The sequence below is a fragment of the Epinephelus lanceolatus genome, chromosome 8 (assembly GCF_041903045.1).
Source record: "Epinephelus lanceolatus isolate andai-2023 chromosome 8, ASM4190304v1, whole genome shotgun sequence".
NCBI classification, from domain to species: Eukaryota; Metazoa; Chordata; class Actinopteri; order Perciformes; family Serranidae; genus Epinephelus; species Epinephelus lanceolatus.
The window spans coordinates 21,906,712-21,928,639 of NC_135741.1; the positions used below are offsets into that span (position 1 = coordinate 21,906,712).

Below are 21,928 nucleotides of genomic sequence, written 5' to 3' on the forward strand. Positions count from 1 at the left end.
GAAAAACACACCAGTATCTGACACCTATTGTTTGGTTAAAGTGCAACACCACAAGTGACACATTTAATCAGCTACATTTTTAAAACTACCCCACAAGAAGTCAAATAACCACACGAGTCCAGATGTGTTTTTACATGTTTATTCACTATCACACTAAGTGCTCCCATTTCAAGATACATCTCATTGCCCTGCTCTTATACTGTAATGTCATTTGGAGTTAACAAAGTAGAAAGAAGACAGTTTTATGATCTACAAGGTGTGTGAGCCAAAACTCTGTCTGCCCCTCCCCACCCCCGAAAAAATAAAATAGAAATTAACAAAAACACATGAAATATAAAGAGAATAACGAGAAAAACAATGTCATGTGCAAGAGCCCCTCCGTAGCCACTGAGTGCTAAGATGAGGTGGGTGTAGGGGGGGTGCCTCAAACCGGCAACGGTTCCTAATCTGCCGACGAGAGATGCTCAGATTATTTTCCAGTAAGGACAGGCTGTTGACTCGGGTTCAGCTGTGTCTTCATGTGCTTCTACAATCTTAAATTTGGGGTTAGAATTAAGGGCAGTGATGGATTCTCAATACATGTGCCGCTATTTTTGGGGGGATCCTTGGCTGAACTTCTTTTATTTAATGAGGTGCATCTTTGAAAAACAAAACAGTACTGTGGGACGGGGTCTACGAGACCAGGGATAGAGGAGGGAAGAGAGCAAGTAGAGAGGAGGGGAGACAGTTGGCTGAGTTAAAAGATCCCTCCTGTAGTGCTGAAGGCTAGTAAAGACGTTGAGGATGTTACAGAGGGATGCTAGCTGGGCTGTGGAGTACCAAGAGAACACTAAGGCTTAAGAATCAAACTGAGCGGAGAGGTCCTGCAACTGAGAGACATCGAGAAGTCCAGTATACATGCTCCCTGCCTCCAGTGACACCCCTGTTCCCACAGCCGAGCACCAACTGGGTCCCTAACACACATACAGGTATCCTTAAATCAGCTTACGGGGGCTATGTACACTCAGGCGCAGGTTTACACAAACCACAGGCCTAAAAAAAAAAACAAAAACAAAACTGATTGATCAAATAGAGCTGATCTGGATCAACTCCTTCATCCCCAATCCCCACCACAACTCCTCACTTTGAACGCCCCCTCCCACCCCCGTCTCCCCTCTGCAATCCCCACCCTCCTTGTGGGTGGGTTCAGTGCGGGGCTCAGCGGATGGTGTATCTGACATAGGGCACTTCCACGTCTTCATCTGTTAGGTCGTTACAGCAGAGCTCAAACACCAGGGCTTTCACATGCTTGCCCAGCTTCTTTTTGGACACCTTCGTGACAATCTCTGTCATCCTGCGGGACACAGAAGAACACAGTTACGACCGCGAATAAAAACGTAGACGAAAAAAAAAGTAGACGATCATCTTGACAATATACTCACGGCAGGTCCAGTCTCTCTTTGAGTTTGGCGGCAGGCATGAAGAAGGAATAGAGCATGGACACTCCCTGAGAAAGCATGGTGATCTCCAACCTATGCTCATTCTGACAAAAACAAACAAAAAAAGGGTTTAGTTGATTGTATGCCAGAGACAAAGTGGCGGCAAAGTGATGAGATGACTCAATGAAGACGTACTTTAAAGTAATCCAGGAACTGCCGGAGTGTCATCTCCTCCCCATTGGGCTGCAACCCTGTGACCTCGAAGCGATCCCACAACGTCCAATCAATTTCATAGTACTGTGAAAACAAAGAGGAAGGATTGATGCCAGAAATACAGCGACCAGTTATTGCTGCTCTTTTTCTACAATACATGAACATATTTTACTATCTCCTCAGCACACACTGATACCACCAGTGTGAGAAGGTGAGTTGCACTCATTACACCCAGGCAGACGCACTGCATCTGCCTGGTGTATCAGTATTAGCATGGCTGGATCGTCATCGGAGCTCAGATTACGCAATGACTACATTTGGGCAGCATCTCAGATATGACTCCTAACATACTGAGTAATGGTGTAAAAATATATTCCACAGTTTGAACACCTGTGCAGCTTCGTACCTTGTGTGTGGGAGCAGCGATGGGCTCAGAGAAGGCAAAGAAAGGCAGGGCCAAGTTCATGAAGCCGTTCTTGAATGATTCCAGCTTCTTGTGTCCTTGGACAATCTTGATGAGCTCCAGGCACACCAAGCCCACCACTGCGGCCGTGGTAGTGGCGATGGCAGGAATGATCTTGCCAGCTATGAGTTTGCTCTGTATTGGATGGTGATAGAAAGAAAACAAAGTTAGTTATTATTTCAGGGAGTTAAACAACATCGGTAAAACAAAAGTCAATGCCATAGAAATCTGTGTCGTCACCTTGTGCCTGTCTGTGGGGGGAATGTCGTAGTTCTCTGCTCTCAGATTGGATGCTGCTACGATGAAGTCCATGTGGAAGTTGGTGTCATCATCCTGTTAACACAGTACACACAACTGTCACAAAAACAGGAATACACTTAGAGCAGGTTGAGGTTGCATTGAAGACTTAAGGCCAATTCAAACTTTTCATGTCCATGTGATGTTAAAGTCGTCTTCCGCACGTCTGCACGGACTGCATTGTCCGTTCACATAGCAAGCACGCCAACTGCACATGATCCAGTTACCTCTCCTCACTGATGCTCAGCTCTTGCACCAATGTACTGTATTCCCTCTCAATGGTCTTATTCTTGTTAAGCAGTTGCACATGATGTTTTCTCTTCTGTGTTTTTCTTGTTCAGCTAAAAACAACAAACACGGGAGATCTTCTCGCTGTTGTGAAGTTGCCATTTTCTTTCCTAATGCGCATGCTTCCTTTTCTTGATTTTTGTGGCAGTTGCCAAATGTTATGGTGCATTACAGCAATCACATGCAATTGAGTGTGGATTGAGAAATGTGCATGTGTGGAATACGAAAGCAACACAGACCCTTGATCGTATTGTGACAGAAACCGCATGCACGTTAAGTCCACAGAAAATATGTCCAATAGGGTGGGCAATATGGCCCTAAAATAATATCACGATATTACGGGGTATTTTTGCAATAAAGATATTCTTGACGATGTGACAGACTAGCTAAAAAAATCTTTTTAAAATAAAGATCTTAGAACTGCAACAAAATAAGCGATATAGTTTTATATGTCAATAAAACGGTTTGCCTTCAAATATTCAGTAAAAACTAAACAAAATTGGTCTTATTTCTTACGTTTGTAAGCAACAACAGTGACTCGGAGTGAGATTCAGATTCTGTATACAATATTAATAGTACAAGAAAATAAAATTTACCACAAATTACACTAAAACAGCTCCCAAATACAAAAAATGTCCCCTGGGATCAATATATATGTAAATCAATAGGCGATTTCCTTCTTTTAGCAAAATCCTAAATGTCTAAGCTGTTTGTTTTTCTCCACCTGGACCTTTATACTCGACCATGTCTCAGCTAATCATCACACTGTAACCTGTGGCAGGCTGTTGTGATACAACAACTACCGCACATTCACATATACGTAGTTTTTTTGTCGAGCCGAGCGTCACAGAGGTTTACATTACCAAAGGTTTATGACAAAATCACTTGACGACAGACTTCCGTGTGTGCACGGCGAGAGAGGAGAGGGAGAGACGCTGTGCTGCTGCTGGAGGAGTCACCAAATGAGTTCCCTCTGAGCAGTTACTCGCTAAAAGAATCTGAGAAGTCCGGGGCTGTTCATAAAACATTCAGGGCGCCAGTTTATTCCACACTACTGAAGCTGCTCATCTTTTAGGAACCACCACAGTGTCTGTAATTGTTTCGCTTTCAGCCATGCTTGTTATTGCCGTTATATGTCAACAAGTCAGAATCGCCAAGTACTACAACATGAATATTTCATATTAAAAACTATACCGCTATTATCGTGAATGAGATGATATGGCACACCCCTAATGTCCAAGCTTTAATAGTATAGTAGAGGGGAATATAAACATAGGGGGGAAGATTTTGTACCTTCTCAAACTCAATGGCGCACAGTTTGAAGTTGGAAGACTCAGGGGAAGGCAGCTGGACCTTCAGCTCTTCCAGTCTGGAGTCATCTAGATACAAAGAGATCAGTTGAACATGTGTCATAACATGACCCATGACTTCAATATTCAAGCTATTACCAACAAGTATAATTCACATAACATTCTTTAGCTGCAGATTTCCAAAAACATGATTTATGACTTTAAATGCTTTGTTACACATGCAAAGATTTGCTGTCTTACCAACAGAGGAATTGCTATTCTGCAGCTCCTGATCAGACACGTGGATTTTAACCCCTGAGCGAGGGGTGAAGGGCGGCACTTTGACCTCCTGCAAGATCTTGATCACGCCTGCACGATCAGTGCTGCCTTGAAGGCCGTATGTCTGGGCATAAAGGTTGGCTCCTGCCACTATATAGTCCATGTGCAGCTCCTACAGAAGAGAGCACTCCAGTCAGTATCCTGAGACTTGATAGAGGAGTGCAGAGCAGAAAAGGGTCAAGTAGGTGTATGTAACATGATACTTACATTGCTAGTGCTGAAATCTAGGGGGTGAGGACATCTCTTTGGTCCAGACCAGAAGGGGGCACCAGAGCTGGTGAGCTGCAAGCCACAAATAATAAATTAATGTGTTAGGATGTTTAGGTTCTTAGTTAGTATTAATCTTCACCTCCTAACTTCCTCATTTGCAGCATCTCAATGACAAAACTGAGCTCTGAGTCATGGATGTCGGTAAAAGGCAGGCAAACACCCATATGTGATTGCTAGTCTATTTCAGGCCTAAAGCCTTGTTCATACCATGGTGTTAAACCATTTTAACACACTTAATTCAAACACACACACACGCACACACACACAGTGTAATGTGTGCAATCAAGGGATAGGCTGGGAGATTTTGTCTGATGAGATGAATGCAGAGGAGTTCTGAGGAATGAAAGCAGTTCAGCTGCAGATGAGTCAAACAGCAGGAGTGATAAAAGTCATGCATTTAATCTCCTCCCTCTATATCTATGTCACTGTTATATACATCAACTGCTTAGAGCTGAACACACCTTAATCACTCTATGTCACTACTATGAATACTTAGCAACATCACAAGCAGAGCCCAAATATCGCTGCTCTTTGCTAAAATGCACTAAGAGCAGAGCTGCTCCCTGAAAGTCAGAGGGTGGAATCATCAGTCGGAGAACCTCAGTTGAGCGAGATAGTCTCAAGTCTAACGGTCGTCCTTTTATTTTTTTTTGGCAGTCAGTGTGCAGTGTACTTCTGGGCACATTTTGGTCCCACAGATTTAGCTGCAGAGTGAGCACTCTTCTCTTCCAAGCTCGGTACAAGCTGCTGCGTACACAGTGGCAGCTGCCCAGAGGAAGAGGGGCTTTGAGTCATCAGGCTACAAGGTTAAGTTATCTCCTGCCTTCTGCTTAGAAGTGGTGAATTTACAGCTCACTGCAACCTACTAGGGCTCAGTCTCTGGCCTTTGTTTGATATCTAGTGTAGGCAAAAAAAAAAAAAATGTTGCACAGTTCCAATCTGTCGTTTGCATAGTTAGCTTGGCTACTACATTCTACATTCTACAACTCTAATAGTCGAATATTCGTATTGAGCAGCCGAATCTGATTCGACTGACATAATTCTGAGTCTGGTAAAGCTCTATTAGGAACAGCAAAGAAGTCATATTTAAAAATGAACATTTATATTTCTCCTCAGCACACACTGATACCATCAGCGTGAGAAGGTGAGTTGCACTCACTTACACCCAGGTAGACACACTGCGTCTCCCTGGTGTATCAGTATTAGCATGGCTGGATCATCATCGGAGTTTGAAACATCTAATGACTACATTCGGGTAGCATTTCAGAGAATTACAAAATAAAAGGCAATGTTCTGAGTCCACATGAAAATGGAGGAGGGACCCCAGACCAAAACATAAGCATTCACAGTCAGATGTGATATCCATCATGCAGTCAACTCAATATGTACCTGATCTGGGGGGAAGTTGTGCAGTAGCTGGCGGATGTTGTTGCTGTATTGACACTGCCAGTGGTTGCGTGCCCAGGCGACACAGTCTGCCCAGCTGTGGGGGCAGTCTGTGACAAGACTCTTGTAAACAGCCTCCAGCACCTCCACGGGCTGAGCACCGGGGAGCTTCAGTGTACGCTCCATGAATTTAGGATCTCTGCAAGGACAATGATCAGAAATCTCAAGAACTGCTTGCAAAACATGTGAAGAGCTGTCACTTAATGTTCATCAAGAATCACTGTAAGCATAGGATTTCTTTTTTCACGGTTTAAATATAGTCTGAAGTACCACAGAAGCTTCTTAATATCAAACTCTAGAATTAGGGGGATCATGCTATATCACATTTACTTTGGTATGACAGGAAAGGCCACTTACGAGAGGTACTGCATGGCGTTCTCTGGTGGCTGTTTGAATAGTCCCTCAAACTCATCGCGAGCCCACTGAAAAGAAAGTGTTATTGAGAACAGATCAGACACTTAGTTCACTAAATCAGAAGTCCAGTGTTGAAACTAAAGGAAGTTTAGTGTATGCCTACTCACCTGCAGTGTGTGCTCAATGGCATTTGGGAAATTCTTGAGGGTACAGATGGGGATGGACTTCTCAGGTGGGTCTTGGCTGGAGCTGTAGGACTCTGTGAGGAAGGGGATCACAACCTGGACATTGCCTTTGGTACCCAGGGTACCAGACTCCAGTAAGGGTTTACGGTAGTACACACACCTCCGATCCATGTACATACCTGCACAAAGGGTGCAAACACAAGACGTCAGAGCTTCAATAAAATGTTTGGTTTCAAATGTCAAGATCCCACATGATTTGAAGTTTGTGTCTCTTACGTGCGTCAACATTGTCCAGTGCATTGGCCACTCCGTCAAGGCTTTCAAAGAAGTCATCGTCGTAGATCCTCTCTGTGTCGGGGCCCACCCTGTTCTGGTGGCCTGTGATCTTGATGGAGGGGTTCATCTGCTTCACTGCAGCAGCTGCCGTCTCACTCTTCATTTTCTGTTACCACATACATACAGATTTAAACAGTGACCTTTTCACTTTCTGTTAAAAAACTGACATCAGTACTGCAACTGACCAGCAGGAAACCAGTGCAGTGGTCGTATTTGTCAACACAAAAATACTCTTGACTCTATTTTTTGTGTAGTCCTTTCTAATGAAGGAACCACCAATAACGGCACTTCAACAGTGATTACAGCCTACAGCATGTCTGACAGATGTGGGTTCCTCTCGACACAATTTATTTTGTAAAGTGATGTCACCCTTGAATAAACTGAGGCAAACAATGTCATACTATTATTGATATAGTGTTCCAATACCAATCTGCTCCTTGAAAGGTCACTGCATTTAATTTAGCACCACATGTAATAACCAATACTCTAACAGGTCGACAATGAGCGATTATGACCTCAGGCCTTCTGTTCCTCTATTAACTCTTGTATCATGACATTATCCATCAGCAGCAGTTAGAGTGCGTGCACTCAGGAGCAGTTACAATGAGCAGGAAATCCATACGCAGCACTGCTCGGAAATATCAAATTCAATCGATAGATGGCAAACTTATGTGCACCGCTGACTTCATATTTACCACCAGACGGGGCTGAGCAAAAATGATACTGACCGTGACGTCTGAAGGTCTGAAGAGGAACTGTCTGTTGAGGTTGGACTTCTCTATGGTGTCCATGTCTGTCACAATGACAACGCCATCCCCACTCGCCAGTCCGATCATGGCAAAGTTTTTCAGCAGCTCGCAGCCAATGGCACCGGCTCCCACCTGGAATGATAAAGCCCCTGTCTGAGTGAACTATCCAAGCTTTAATGAATGTTTTCAATGTCTTTTATCAAGGATTTCCCCTTTTGATCTGAGACAAAGTGGTGTAATGTATATGGCATGAGAGGCATACACAGTTTGCATGTGCACTTTAGGAGTGGCTTTAAGAAATTAACACGATGTGAAGGATCGTGTAGTATACATAACATCGCATCAGGTGTGTTTATAAGCCAGCTACGGCTTTTGGGTCATTCCGGTTAAAAGCTACGTGCTCTTTGTTTTCTGTGCCGATTGTTAGATGTGAAGAAAATAAATATCAGACTCAAGTTAATCTTTACTTATTAGGCAATTCCTCAACATTTCAGCCTTGTATAATCGCTCACCCCTCTCTAGTCACAGAGTTATTTCTGTAGACTCAAGATGTTAGAATAGTCTGTTATAGTCAATCATCTCTCTTTCTCCTCTGTCCTTGGCCTTTTATTAAAGAACACTGCTATCTTCTTTATTTTAATTAAAATCAAACTTAGAGCATTCATTTAGACAAACAGTTTATTTTTTAGGGCCAGTTATTGTTTGAAAATGTTCAATACTAATAGAGGCAGATATGCCTTTTGCCACTGCAGTAACCACAGTAACTAGGGCTGTGCAATTATTGGGAATCTTATCAAAACTGCAGTATGGCAGGAGCTGCAAATTTTAATACAGGTAAAATGTGTCACAACATACCATATTAAATGAAGCATTGTGATGCAACAGATTTCCCCAACCAACAAATTATTTTCCAGACATAACAGAACATGCTTGTTTAGTCCAAATGCCAGCAAAAATTGCATTGATTTTAAATTTCTTTTAGTCAAAATGAAATGCAAAAATTACCACTCTCTCTGCAATCATGACTCACATCGCAATCTAGCTTTACCTAACCTAGCCTGTAACATGTGCATGCTTGGTGCAAATGCATCCAAACAGTCACTGATTGAAGGCACAAAAAACCTGTTTGTCAGAATTCTCAACCAAGCCAGCAGCCAGTAATACAAAGGCGGACCTTTCAGTTAGTCAGGCAGCGAAAACCCTGTATTTAATAATCACCATCCATTCACAGTGCTCTGTAGGAAAAACAAAGAGCATGCCTGCAGTACACCAGGTAGTAAAAAATATTTCAATGTGGCAATGTCAGAGAACTGCTACTGTAGAATATCACCAGACTTATTAAAATCTCCCCTAGCAACAGGATACCAGAAGAGGTGTTGGAGAGCTTCTCATTGGCTGACTCACCAGGAAGTAGCGCTGCTTGGCAAGCATATCCTGCAGCTTGCTGCCAAACACTGCAATCTGCCCGTCGTACCGACAGTTCCTCTGGGAGAACAGATAAGAGACAGAAAAAACAGGTTTAACACCGTCGTTTATCACCATCATGAATTAATCCTCACTATTAGTATGCGATGTGCTCCGAACACCTACAGGGGCGCATTCTTCCTCTGTGAGCTCCACACCTTCCTCTTCAGCCAGGCACTCCAAGGCATCAAAGTATAGCCACTGCATTATGGGCATAAATTTTCCTGTGCATGCCTAAGAGAACAACAAGCATGTGAAAAAAATCTAACCAGGCATTTGTGACAGACAAACTGAATTGGTTTGAACAAGTTGCAAGTGCAATACACGTCCAAACACGTCCAATCAGATATCAGTTACACCTGCTGACCCATTTCTTTAACTTGCACAGCACTACACAAACAGAGGGCTGAAAACATGATTCAAAAAACAAAAACACAAAACAACAGCAGATAGTGTATGTCTGTATCTGCCGCAATTTGCACAGTTTGCCACTGACCTTCATCACTTCCTGTGCAGCCAGACCTCCAATGAAGGCGTTGACCGGGGCCAGATCACCAGAAGCGACAAAAGACAGCTTTTTCAGAAGATCTTCATCCAACTGCTCCACTTTAGCCGATCCCGTCTGGGCAGAGTTCACCTCCTTTGCTAATGCCACCAGCTCATCAGCATCCGCCTGGAATACACAAAGCTCAGTATGTTACAACATGTTAAAGAAAACTCACTAATACTAATTGAGTGTATATTTTGCCATGCAGTACTGCACAAATATTCATGTATAATCCTACAGTGATATGCTTTTTTCTATGCAACGAGAGAGGCTTAATTACAGGGCTGAAGCTATGCGTACTCTTCAACCAATCGATTGGTCAATGAAGGAAAAAAAATTGCACTGTATTTCTATATTAACTAAATCAAACTCTGTGTTCTGATAAGTTTGCCCTAAGTGAAAAATAAACGTGATCTCCAATGTAACATGATCTGAAAATAAACTGCGCACTGCACTATTCTCTTCCTGACCGGCATGCCCCAGTCTGTCTCACCAATAAGCGTTCAACAAGACTGATGAGAACAATCTGACATACAGGACACTATAGGACAAAGATGTCATATACAGCACAATATTACTAATGTTAAAGATCTGTGACACTGCATGTAGGAGAGAGACCAACTATTTTTAGCCAATAGCTAACATTAGCCATCCTGCTGCTCCAACTAGGACTTCACTGTGATCGTATCCCTTTCAGAAGCTTTATAATCCAGCCTTAAACAGCAGTGTCTTTTTGGAGACTTAGTAAAATAGATCCATACTAATGAATCAAACACTGAATGTCTTCTGTGACATTCATCTGTTTTCCTATTAGAAATTAGTTGAGAAATGTTTAACTTTGGGTAAAATGCTGCACTTGTCACTGTCACCAGCTGTCCATTCACAGCGGTGAAGGGGCGGGACAAATAACAAAGACCAGAGGACAAACACAAGTGCTGAACAACTGCCATTCTCAGCTGGGAAAAGAAACGCTGTGGTGGACACATTGTCTGACCAATGAGAATTTCGTAGGACAAGAGCATGCGACCAACTGACCAGAGGGTGACATCCCAAAACTTTTATTACTTACATCTTTTCTAATAATATGGCTCGTCTCGTTTGACTGTTATTACACTTAATAAAGCCCACTATCAAATTAAATCAAATCACATAAGCTTCCAAGTCACTGCGGTATTCATAATAATAATGTAAGACTGACCTGGCTCCAAGGTGAAGGAAGGTGGTTGTGTTTCTTCTGGAAGGCGTGGATGGCCTGGAAGCCCACGTGCAGCTGCCCTGGGCGCTCGAACTTGGCAAAGTCTGTGATGAGGAACTCTGGCTCAGCCATGGAGGAAGAGATGGATTTCTGCACAAGGACAACAAAGAGATGGTGAGGTTGAACATTTTTCACTGGTGATGGCATCAGCAGATAATGTGATAGCATCAGTATTGTGATGAGATTAGATGCCGTTTTGCTGACAAGGGACAATAATGGGGAAGAAAATACACCATAAAATGCAAGTAAGGGTCACACTCCAAAAGGTCTTATAAAGGAAAACACTATTTTATAAATTCACTATTGTGTCACCATGACCCAACTTGAGTGTGAAAAACAGCAGCCACTTACAAATGAAATCTTCTTGGGCATCTTGACCTGGGAGACAATTCCTCCTCGTACATAATCTGTAAAGCCAGCTGTCTCACAGATGCTGAAGGTGTAGGGACCTGGACAGAGAAGAAGTCATGTCAACTTGTAACAGTTAGAAACAGACAAACCAAAAGTAGTTTTTTCCTTAACAGAAGCAGGTCTTACCCAGAACTTTTATTTCCACTGGCTGGCAGCCATTGAGCTCTGTCATACCCTGGATTTCTGTGAAGGTGACGTGGTCTCCACTCTCAAAGCCATGACGAGCCTCATCCAGACATGTCACAACCCCTGGATTGTCCTAGAGAAACCAAAGGTGAGCAATGTCGTGTGTCAAAAATAAAAAGCGGTCTTCAAGCTTGTTCGTAACAGAATGCTTGGCCAGATGTAACTACTAACCTTGGTGATCATGGAAATCATAGCACTGAGGGGCTGCTCTCCATTGGTGTCAAACACTAACATCTCCTCACCAAAGTCACAGAAGAGCTGGCTACAAAACACAACAAGTGAACACAGACATTAGACACTGACAAACATGAACACAATCCAAATTAAAAACATAAAAAAAAGAAGGGTCAGATCTTACCCAAACAGACCACGGGTGTCTGCAACTACCAGCTTGATGCCTTTACTGTGGCAGAACTCTCCCAGTTGCTGTTGCTCTTCCAGAGTGGAGTTAGTCAGCACGACCACCTGGGTCACAAAAAGAGAAATTTAAACACCGGCTTTTCTTTCCTCTTTGACTGCTGAACTGAGTGGGGCGCTAGCCTTTATCCTAGTCATACCTGGAACTTGGTCAGGTATTCTTCAGAGAGTGCTCCGGTGTAGGCTGTTACAGGAACGTAGTTGTTGAGTTCAGCCAGACGGGGCTGACTCACCTCGGCTCTGTTCTTGCCCAGGTCCTCCTCCCGCAGGTAAAACTGACCACACAATGAGAAATAAGATGTCACTGAAAATGTATACTAAGACGATCAAGCAATAAGTGCAAAATATAGCAATAAAAGAAGAACAGAGACATCTGAAAACTATGTTACAAATGACTTCTGTCCATACTAAGGATTTTGTGTCATTTTGGAAGCGTTTTCCATCAACACTGAAATACATAAAACAAAACAAATAAACAGCTATATCTTTTCTTTCTGCTCTCTCTTTCAGCTGGCTGACAAATTGGGCCAATCACAGCTATCATGTACTTAGAAAAGAGAAACACAATTTCGTCACTCCTGGTCTCAGCAGTTTAAACCTCTGTTCTGACACCCCCCAATATTCACAATGATTTATTTAGTGTTTCAACATAGCCAGTTTGTAAGTAATTGCCTGTAACAACATTCAAAAATAAGCAATCAGAGAGAGCTCCAGGTGACAGTTGGTGTTCTCACAAATTTGTTGACCAACGCCCAAACATGTTGGTTCAGGAATCTGGCAATACTGAGGAAAATGACATCCAGCTAGAACATTAAGTTGTTGTTTTCACATCTGTTTTCAGATGTAAAAAGCCAAAATTCGAGGGTAAGAGATGGGTTTTCTAAATTTAGTGAAATGTGGATTTCACATGACCCCATATTGAGTGATTGATTCAAACAAGTGACAAAAATATACACGTGCTGCTCAATTCAGCTTCAATAAGAAGGGAAACTCAAGCACATGCCAGGGGCTAAAACAGAAATGTTTGAGAGCACAAGGTTAAACACAAACTGGGTGATCTCAGATACAGCTTAAATATCCAATCATACACTCCTGTGAGGTCACAAATAAAGAGGTCTCTGCTGAGCCTACACTAACATATTTATCTGTCGGGCCTGAAATGGACACATCAGAGTTGAGGGTTGCAGACTGATGGACCTAAGCAATCTCTCCGCTGTAATGATGTCCTAAAACAGGCTTTAGCTCTACTATGATTATGACCGAGGGAGAGGCCACCCACTGATGAATCTGGGTCAGCCCTTGGTTATCAAGGGTGGGGGTAGCTGCAGCACTCTTTTAGGATGGCAACAATACTACATAACGAGTGACTCATAACAGATAGAGCCACAATGCACTTTGGAATCAGGCTCAAAGACTATGGCACACCAGATGAATCTCCAATAAATTACAATGGCTGAGTGAATAAATTTAAAAAATATATAAAGAAGGAAAAATTGCTGTACTATTGCAAAATGGGAATATCTTCTACACACCTGAGAGGAGAGGTCTCTCCATTCTGCAACTCCTTGGTCGTGCACGGTGACACTTCTAACTCCTCCCAGGATGACGTTCTTTGCAATCTCCACTCCAAGACCTCTCATGCCAGAGATAAGGACATTGGAGCTCTGCATTCGCTTCATAGCCTCATGGCCCAACACATAACTGCAGAAGGGAAGGAAGCACCATCAGCACAACTATGCACTGTTTAAAAACCAGCAAAAAAATAAATAAATACAAGAGGTTGAGAGTTTTCCTGAATCACAGAAAAAATCCACAGAGATCAGACTTACAGTTGTCTGGAATACAGGCCTTCATCGATCTCAGCATCATTGCCATTCTTAGCCATGCCCTGGGGAGACACAAAGAGGGGCTGCGATCAGTTTCTGCAACTAATTTTTACCAAAAGCATATAGTGTATGGAATAGTGCTTACGTTGGCAGGTGTGTGGGACAGATCAGTTCTGACAGAGTTAGAGGAGGAGCAGTGGGATCCCGTCTTCGTCTCTGTTCCTGACAAGCGACGCTTCTTGGACAGCGGCGAGCTGGACATCTGCGCATCAACGAACACTGTTAAAGACTGTCCTCATGCTAACTTATGCCAACATTTGTGTCTATTAATGCATTATAAATGGATAATATATGGGCTATTTAAGTTTGTCAGGTTAAATGAATTAAAATAAATCAAGCAAACAGAGGCAACCCAGTGTCCACGGTTATATTTCATGAAGGTTTTCAAAACAACGTGGCTGCGAATTAATTTTAAAATAAGTGAAAAAATTCCAACTCAGTGCTACAGTTCCATTATTATAAGTGTCCAAGCTCAATGCTACCCAATCCCCTTCATGTTGAAGAGAGGATTTCTAGTCTAGGGAGCAGCTGGGCTGGCTGCAGGCCAAACACAAATCTGCTAGAAAACGAACTGAGCCTGGGAAGAGACATGAATAGCAGCATTATCAGTCCTTTTCACGCTCAGAGACAGGGCTGGCTTGTTTATGTACTCCCATTGTCCATTATACCGGTATTTAAGGACCGCCAGCATCGTTTTAACAAAAAGAGCTGAATCATTAAAACTTCACTGCGGTAAAGTGAGCAACACCTCGCGGTGGCCTGCAGGTGTGGACACAAGGACCGTACAATGCCGCTGGAGCTGTCCTCGGTACAAGGTGTAACAAAATAGGGCGTTAGCGGCAAACAATGCTTTAAAAATAATACCAAGTGACGCTGCGTTGTGATTAACTAATCCGGACGACGGCCACTTCGGGAAGTGAAACAGGCCGCAGTCTCGCGAACACATACCCATCGCGGGTTGAACATACTCGGGCACAATTTCCGCATCCAATGCAGCTAAAGTTACCTGCGCCCTGTAAATCAAACCTAACCTCCCCACATCCAAGTCTTCAACAGAAACCAGCCACATCAAAATGTACATTTTACTGTCACAAGAACAGTCGTCTAAAAAGGAAAATGAAGGCATCCGGCATGATACAGCAAAGCACTGAGATTGGTGCTGCACAACCTCATACAGAGCTGGTATTAATCATTATAAACGTTTACGAAAACACACATCACATATCGGTTAACAACACCAAGAGTAAACAGATTAAGCAGGTTGCGTGCCGCTAATCAGTTAAGTGATTTGGCAAAGTGGAGAGTCGGAACATTAATAACTTAGAGGCAAGGAAACACCAGCCTGCCAGCCTCTCCATTAGCGGCTCGGCCTAGGCCTTCATTTCCCCCACAGTGCGGAACACAACTTTACAAGCTAGCAGCTGTAGCTAGATGCAACCTGCTCGCTAAAGACAGCAACGGGTTCATTTTGACAACTAGCTACCACAGCTCCTCTGCTAATATGATTTAAGGATTCGACACTCAACAAAAACCGCCGTCCAACTTTATCGCTCAATGCTGGCATTTTCCGCGAATGAAAGACTAGCCATTACACTCGTGCTCCATTGATTTATCTATCCTTACCAATAATCCTTCTCGGTCCCTTCCCAATGCGAACCCGCTCCTCTCCTGCAGTATCTAGATGTCAGTAGGAACAATGGTTGTAAAATTCGACGAATGGTACAAAGAAGAGAAACGCGATGCGGACTAGGATGGTCTGCACTATATTGTCGAGTCACTATGTCGTTGTGCCGAGAGTCTCTCCTATGTAATTGCGTTGCTGGCTTTGCGACTGCAGACGGGAACAAAACCAAAATGGCAGATGGGGAGAAAGGGGCGGAGGAGCCGTGACGCATGGGCTGAAATATTCAACAGGAAAGGGTGGCTGTGAGCACGCTGCTCGGCCAGGCGCGCAGCTCATTGGCTGCTATACATAAGCCAGCGCGCGTTCATCCCGCCCCTGCAAGCAGAAGATGCATGCCATGTATATTACTGTACAATGAACTGCAGGGACCACCAGTCCACCAATTCATGGAAGAAACATATTGTGATTCCTCTACAAAACGTGCACAGCATGCCTGACACAAGTGCAGGAAAAGAAAGATCCAAACACGGACTATTTTGTGATAATATCCAAGTGAAAACCACGTCTATCGGTGCTGACTGACATCCAACAATAACAGCATCTTTGTTTCAGTGACATGTTAGCTTGAGTCGTCTCGTTGTGGAGCTACACTGCACACAAGACCCACACTAGCAATCCCACAATGCATTATCAAAAGATATGGTTAACCAAATTGGATACAATCTCACTACAACGCCAACTGATGTATGCATTGTGGTTTGCAGATATTATCATTTCCCTGGGTCCAGCAAGACGCATCACAAGTGAAGTCTGATGGTGCCCCTATGATAACTGAGTGAGGCACATCATTAGGTCGGCTACTTGCTAGCCGTGGAGATGCTGAGCGTCTGGGCCCTCAGTCACATTGAGGTTAGGGGTGAGCATTCCTTGCAGAGGAGGAGTATTGGGGGAGGGGGTGCCTGGCAAATGACAAAGGCCCAGCACAAGAGTGGGCCGCATATTCACGGGTACACATGTCGAGGGGGTCCCCATTCTCATCTTCTTAATGCGAAATTATAAATACACCATTTTCCACCATTCTACCGGAGCTGAAACATGTGAATATCATTAATGTCACGTTAACAGGCTTCCCAACTTCGACAGCTAAGAGGAGACACAAGCCAGTGCAACGTTACTGAGATAACATCGACTGTCGTCCTTTCGCAACGTTCACCAAAATACATCCACCGAGATGAAATACTGCCAGTATGTTGTAGCAAACGTTGCGTGATGCAAGTTAGCTAATGTCTGCCTCTGAACATTGCGTCCATCTAATGTTTGTAGCCAACTAGCTCCCCTGCTACCTTAAACGTTATTCATCACACAACATTAATTAACACAGCATTCTCGTGCATACAAAATGTGCAAATTCCAATTTCGCGTGCCAGTGGCGTCTTAGCTACGGCCAGCCGAGGCGAGCAGCTGAAACGGTTCACTTAGCCGACAGCAACTAACGTTAGCGACTACCAGCAACGCAGATCAAACGACTGCGTAGTTGTTAGCCTGTGTGCAGCTAGCGTTCGAGCTATCTAGCCACCCAACGACTTTTTCCTACTTGTGCCGCTACGTTAGCTAGCTAGCTAACCGTTAGCCAACTAGCTGGGGGCTAACACTACCAAGACGAGAGCTTACACAAGTGTGCAGAACTTACCACATCCGATATTACTCGGCCTGATCTGTAGTATTAAAATCGGCTTGTATTTAAGCAAGAAACCTAAAATAACTATGTGACAATTCAACACTGCCGCTGACTGCAAACTGAAAAGTGTGTCAGGGTGGCGGGCTCTGTGTGAGTTTTTCCGCTGGACGGCTGCCTGCCCGGCTGTTCCAGAACCGTTTCCCCTCACTCTATTTCAGTTGAAAGCAAAGCAAAGCAGCAACATGTGCACGTTACAGGCACGACCATTATCGCCGTCCAGAGGGGTCACAGAAAAGCGAATCAAATTAAGTAAGTACAAATACATTTTATTATGATTCTTTAATGTTCAACCACACCACATAGAAAATAAAATGTGTCGAATTCTACCGTATTACATAGTTTAATAGGATGTTAAACGGTAAAGAATGTTTTCTTCACCCCCGCGCCTTCACAAGTATAGACTAATCCGAAATCCGCGCAAGGCAACCTGGGAATTGTATGCATGGCATGACAATATCATATAATACCTCTCTTTGAATCCTTATATATATATATATATATATATATATATATATATATATATATATATATTACACAACCAATGAACTCGAGTCAAGCTTATTTTTTATACTTTTATTGAAAGACTTGCAAACAGAGCACAGTTTACATAGGGACAGAATAGTGGATGTCTAGACTTGTTCAGGAGAAAAGCACAGAACCTGGTATTACATAGATCCAAAAGCAGAATGAACTTCAGAAAGACTTTTTTTTACATGATAAAAAGGAGCAAATATAGACATTATTGTCCAATTAACAATACCAAATGAATGTGTCGACAAAACTGGAGAGAAATGAAAACAAAATGTCTGGGCAAAACTTCTGGAGAACTTTGAAAAAAGAAGAGGGGGTGTGTGTGTGTGTGTGTGTGTGTGTGTGTGTGTGTTATTGCAAAGCCTTTACACAATATCTTGCATCTTAAGATTTTTCCCCAGCTGTCCAACAGGTTTGGAGCGACTCACGAGACTCTGAGTGACATTTCAAGTTTAAATACACTATATAGGCCTAATAAAACAAATCTCAATCTCCAGGAGCCAGTGGAAAGGCCAGATCCATTTAGATTCACAAACGTCTGTACAACTCTGTGTGACTGCACGCTCATGACCTTGCAGCCTCACTATAAAATCAATAGCTACATAAATAAAAAGGAATGAAAAGTAACGAAATAGGATGAGTTGATTTAAAAAAGTAAATGTCAGTTTGGATATGAGGAAGTTTACAACATGAGAGGAGAGCAAGAATAAGGAACCCAGTTCGTTGTATGTATTTACAGTTTATAGGGAATAATGCAAATCATAATACTTCCTCACTGTAAACGCTCACAATTAGCTGAGAATTTTACCACACTTTTCTTATTTGTGTAGATTCATAATTTGCAAACTGCGCTGAGTGCTTGGATTCCAATATGAGGAGGCTTTGGGGTAAACATTCATGCGCACAATTTGGATTTGAGATGAAAAACAAACTTTCTCCTTGCAGCTGTCATACAGAGAAAGTCAGTAGAGTACTCCTCCTACACTCCAGTCATGAGAGTATTTGAATGGCATAGGAAGTTTTCCATCTAATTGCTATTCTCAATATGAAAACACAGCCAAACCAAACACTGCATGGTTACTTTTCCTCTGGGAAGTAATTGGATGATACTTCTGGGTGAGTCTTTAAACCGTCAAATTTAAACTTTAAATCCAATTGGCCAGGTGTTTGTATCATGGACACCTGCTTCATAGCCCCCTGCCCATCCCAGCTCTGGGGGACTGGCTGGATCGAGCAGCATCCCTCTGTCCATCTGTGTCTTCCTGGTCTCCTGCAGCCTGGGGTGAGGACTGTGTGGGTGGAGATGGTGGGGGATAGGAGGGAGGAGGGATGGTAAGACGAGGGAGAGATGGCAGTGCGGGCCTGGGAGAGGTTGGAAGAGGCGGAGGAGTGGCTGAGGTTGTAGTCGTGGAGTGTTGTGAGGAGCGTGCACGGGAGGTGGCGGGCGAGGCGTGTGTGCTCCTGGCACGTGGTGGCTCGGCAGGGCAGTCACTGATTTGCTCTAGCAGTGAAGGCATGTCTCCCTCAATCTTCTCCAGCACGGCAGCCATTTGCTTTTCTATCTGCTCGATCACACTGTCCATTTGCCAGTCGCTTGTAGTGCTGCTCCCGCCTCCTGTATGTGGTAGCCCGGTCCCGTACATCCCTACCCCTCCTCCACTCGTGTACAGGGAACTGTATGGACTCCCATAGCCCCCTGCTATCCCCATCCCTACAGTCCCAACTTCTGGGTTGTACGGTGTGGCATGACGGCCCAAACTAGCAGAACTGCCTACTGAATAACAACCCTGTCCTGTTGCAGGACCTGGCCTCGCTATGCTAAACTCAGCGCTGTATCTGTCTGTTGTCTTGGCATTTCTATCCCGTCTACCCACAGGGCTAGCATCACCCCTTAACCTAACTCCTAATCCTACATCCACCCCAGCTCCAGGACCCATTGCTGGAGCCACTGCCACTGACCTTTCTGCCACTGCCTCAGGTACTTGTGTCTGACACCAACTTCCATCACTCTCATCCCTCTGCGTGGCCGGCCTCTTCTCTGGTGAGGCTGTTGCAGCAGCAGAAGCTGTGGGTGGAACGCCATGGAGCGTTGCAGCCATTTTGCGTTTGCTGCTAGGATCAGGGGAGGCGGATGTGTGTTTTTTGTCAAGATTAGCGCCAGAGGAACCATCCAACAGCTTGGAGGGGTCAGGCGTCTTCACAGGGGTTGGTTTGAACTCCGGAACAACTTTATTTTGACCCAAATTGGCAGCCATTTTCCTAGTTCCATCACCTGCTGCTCTTTTTGCACCAACCTTATCAGGCTCCTCCTGTGCCAGTTTGGGGGCTGCATTTGATTGGCTTTGCTGACAGAAAGGCTCCTGAATATCTGATGGGGAAGTTCCTACTGATGGGCCCATACTTGTCTTTGCCTCATCCTGTTTTTCTCCGGCCTTACTCCTCCCCTCATCCTGGTCCATACCCACTGGTGTATTTTCAACAGTAACTTCTAAAGACACACTACTTGACGTCACCCCTCCATCACTTGTCCCTTTGTCTCCCTCATCACTTGTCCCCTGGGACACACCCCCCTCACCATCTCCTGCCTCCTCACTGCCCTGAGCCTCGGCTGAACTGTCAATCAGCGCCTCCGAATTCTTCAGTCGCTGCATGAAGGTGGTGACACGGATCGCTTTCTGCAAAACAGACAGAGGCAAAGAAACAAAGGAGAGAACGATAGCCATGTAAAGAGAATTAGATTGACAGCATGTTGTTTTTTCATTAACACCCATATTGACTTGTTTCCCTAAAAGAAAAGAAAAAACTTTGGTCCTATATTGCTTATGACAAAGCATATAAAGTAAGCTTTGAAGACAAGCATTTGACAAAAAGCCTGTCACGACACCATGATTTAGCGTCATCATACTAAGCGCTGAGATGTGATTAGTGTGAAGTGACAGTGCAGTAAGATTGGTGCCATGTTGTTGACTTCCAGGAGGCTATGAAATATTGTACCCTGGTTTAAATCAATCTCAAGACTCACTCTCTCCAAGCCACTCCTTGACTGCTTGCTGTCTGGAAAAGGTAAGCGAACAGATAAGTCTAAATCTCTTCCTCGTTCACTCTTACCCCCATCTGACTCCTTTCAATCTACAAACACTCAAGGAGTTAGGGAAAGTGTGTGAGGTTAGAAGTTGTTTCTAAACCAGGGAATTGATTCTCTGGAAGTGAAAAGCCATTTGGATAAGGAAATGCCACAGGATACAATATGGCTTGACTGAGAAGCTTCAGTATAGCTTCAAGTATGACTTGAATGTGACACTGAGGTACAGTATGGGGCAATGAGCCAGGATTCACGTAAGAGGAATGACAGAGGGCCTTAAAGTTCAAATCACTGCTGTTAAACAGTCCACAGTGGCCTATATCCCTTATATCCTTTCCTTTTCTCCCTCTCCTTATCTACACACATAGAAAAATACACAAGCAATGAGCAAACCCTCTTCCCTGTTGCTGATCATTATCTTGTTTGTCAATATCTGGTTTCATAGGCTAGTGCAGATGAGGAGTAAGAAAGGAGCAGAGCGGGCCACTTTGAACATCTGGGTCTTAATCCAATGAAGAAAAGTGGGGCAGAGTGGATGGATCTCTTCTGGGACAGGACAGGAGTGACAGTGGGCAGGAACAGAGCTTATGAGAAGAGTTTCACCAGCCCAAACATGGTCAATACATCTCAAGGCTGACTGAGGTTTCCCAATTGGTTGATTATTATCAACACTTTTACCAATAGAAACCTCCTTTAAATTCAAGAGGATGCTCAGCCATTGGAAAGATGTTTTGTTATTGAATCATGCCGGACTGAAGGTGAGTTTCTGCCCACGCTCTGTCCTTCCACTCTCCCTCGATATGGACTACAATACCTTCAACTCCTGGGAACCACATGGGGGAAAGAGAGAAGAGGGTTATAACTGTTACTTATGCTGTTAGGTCAGCACTGCCATCTTGACTTCCTCCCTCTCGGTGTTCAGCATTCACACCCCCAGGACATCCTAATGACCTTATCGTTTGCAAATTTAAAATATACTGCTGCAGAGTTGTACGCTGAGCTAAAAGTGCCTCATGTGCAATCATCATTACAAATAGACCAATTATCATCGCAATTATTGGCATCGTTTTCACTGTAGTCATCTTTATTATTGGCCCTAGCATTTAGCTTGTGTCTCCTCCTTTTCCTGTTCTGCTTACT

The 21,928-nt window shown here is 43.8% G+C and overlaps 2 protein-coding genes and 2 non-coding genes across 5 annotated transcripts in view; all 4 read right to left on the reverse strand.

Annotated features, from left to right (window-relative positions):
* Positions 1-123: 123 nt before the first annotated feature.
* uba1 (ubiquitin-like modifier activating enzyme 1) lies at positions 124-17,365 on the reverse strand. Of its 2 annotated transcripts, none has more exons than XM_033629178.2 (26): positions 17,128-17,365; positions 13,899-14,015; positions 13,757-13,815; positions 13,460-13,628; positions 12,068-12,202; positions 11,869-11,975; positions 11,682-11,772; positions 11,451-11,583; positions 11,265-11,362; positions 10,857-11,003; positions 9,608-9,784; positions 9,238-9,345; positions 9,052-9,132; positions 7,627-7,779; positions 6,839-7,004; positions 6,545-6,741; positions 6,381-6,445; positions 5,967-6,162; positions 4,515-4,589; positions 4,230-4,419; positions 3,973-4,058; positions 2,335-2,427; positions 2,038-2,229; positions 1,614-1,715; positions 1,422-1,522; positions 124-1,333 (listed from the first exon to the last, which is right to left on the reverse strand). In XM_033629178.2, exons 2-26 carry the CDS (start codon positions 14,013-14,015, stop codon positions 1,198-1,200), a joined length of 3,174 nt encoding a protein of 1,057 aa, XP_033485069.1. In that variant the 5' UTR covers positions 17,128-17,365; the 3' UTR covers positions 124-1,197. The 2 variants fall into 2 exon arrangements, with proteins under 2 accessions (XP_033485069.1, XP_033485068.1); XM_033629177.2 differs by lacking the exon at positions 17,128-17,365 and adding an exon at positions 15,437-15,658.
* LOC117259004 (small nucleolar RNA U6-53/MBII-28) lies at positions 1,806-1,925 on the reverse strand. Its single transcript, XR_004501806.1, has one exon. It is a non-coding gene; the product is annotated as a small nucleolar RNA U6-53/MBII-28 (small nucleolar RNA).
* LOC117259003 (small nucleolar RNA U6-53/MBII-28) lies at positions 5,685-5,805 on the reverse strand. Its single transcript, XR_004501805.1, has one exon. It is a non-coding gene; the product is annotated as a small nucleolar RNA U6-53/MBII-28 (small nucleolar RNA).
* Positions 17,366-17,738: 373 nt separating the features above from the next.
* Positions 17,739-21,928, reverse strand: part of camkvl (CaM kinase-like vesicle-associated, like) — a 55,124-nt gene continuing 50,934 nt past the window's right edge. The window contains exon 12 of the mRNA XM_078170005.1: positions 17,739-20,381. Within this exon, the coding sequence (XP_078026131.1) occupies positions 18,894-20,381 (1,488 nt within the window). The 3' untranslated portion in view covers positions 17,739-18,893. The remainder of the gene's footprint in view (positions 20,382-21,928) is intronic.

Coding starts and splice junctions, on each gene's coding strand:
- uba1 (XM_033629178.2), bottom strand. CDS start 14,015: ATGTCCAGCTCGCCGCTGTCCAAGAAGCGTCGCTTGTCAGGAACAGAG. Junction 9,346..9,607: donor CTGCACAGGAAGTGATGAAG/GTCAGTGGCAAA, acceptor TTGTTCTCTTAG/GCATGCACAGGAAAATTTAT. Junction 4,590..5,966: donor ACAACTTCCCCCCAGATCAG/GTACATATTGAG, acceptor TGTGGCTTGCAG/CTCACCAGCTCTGGTGCCCC.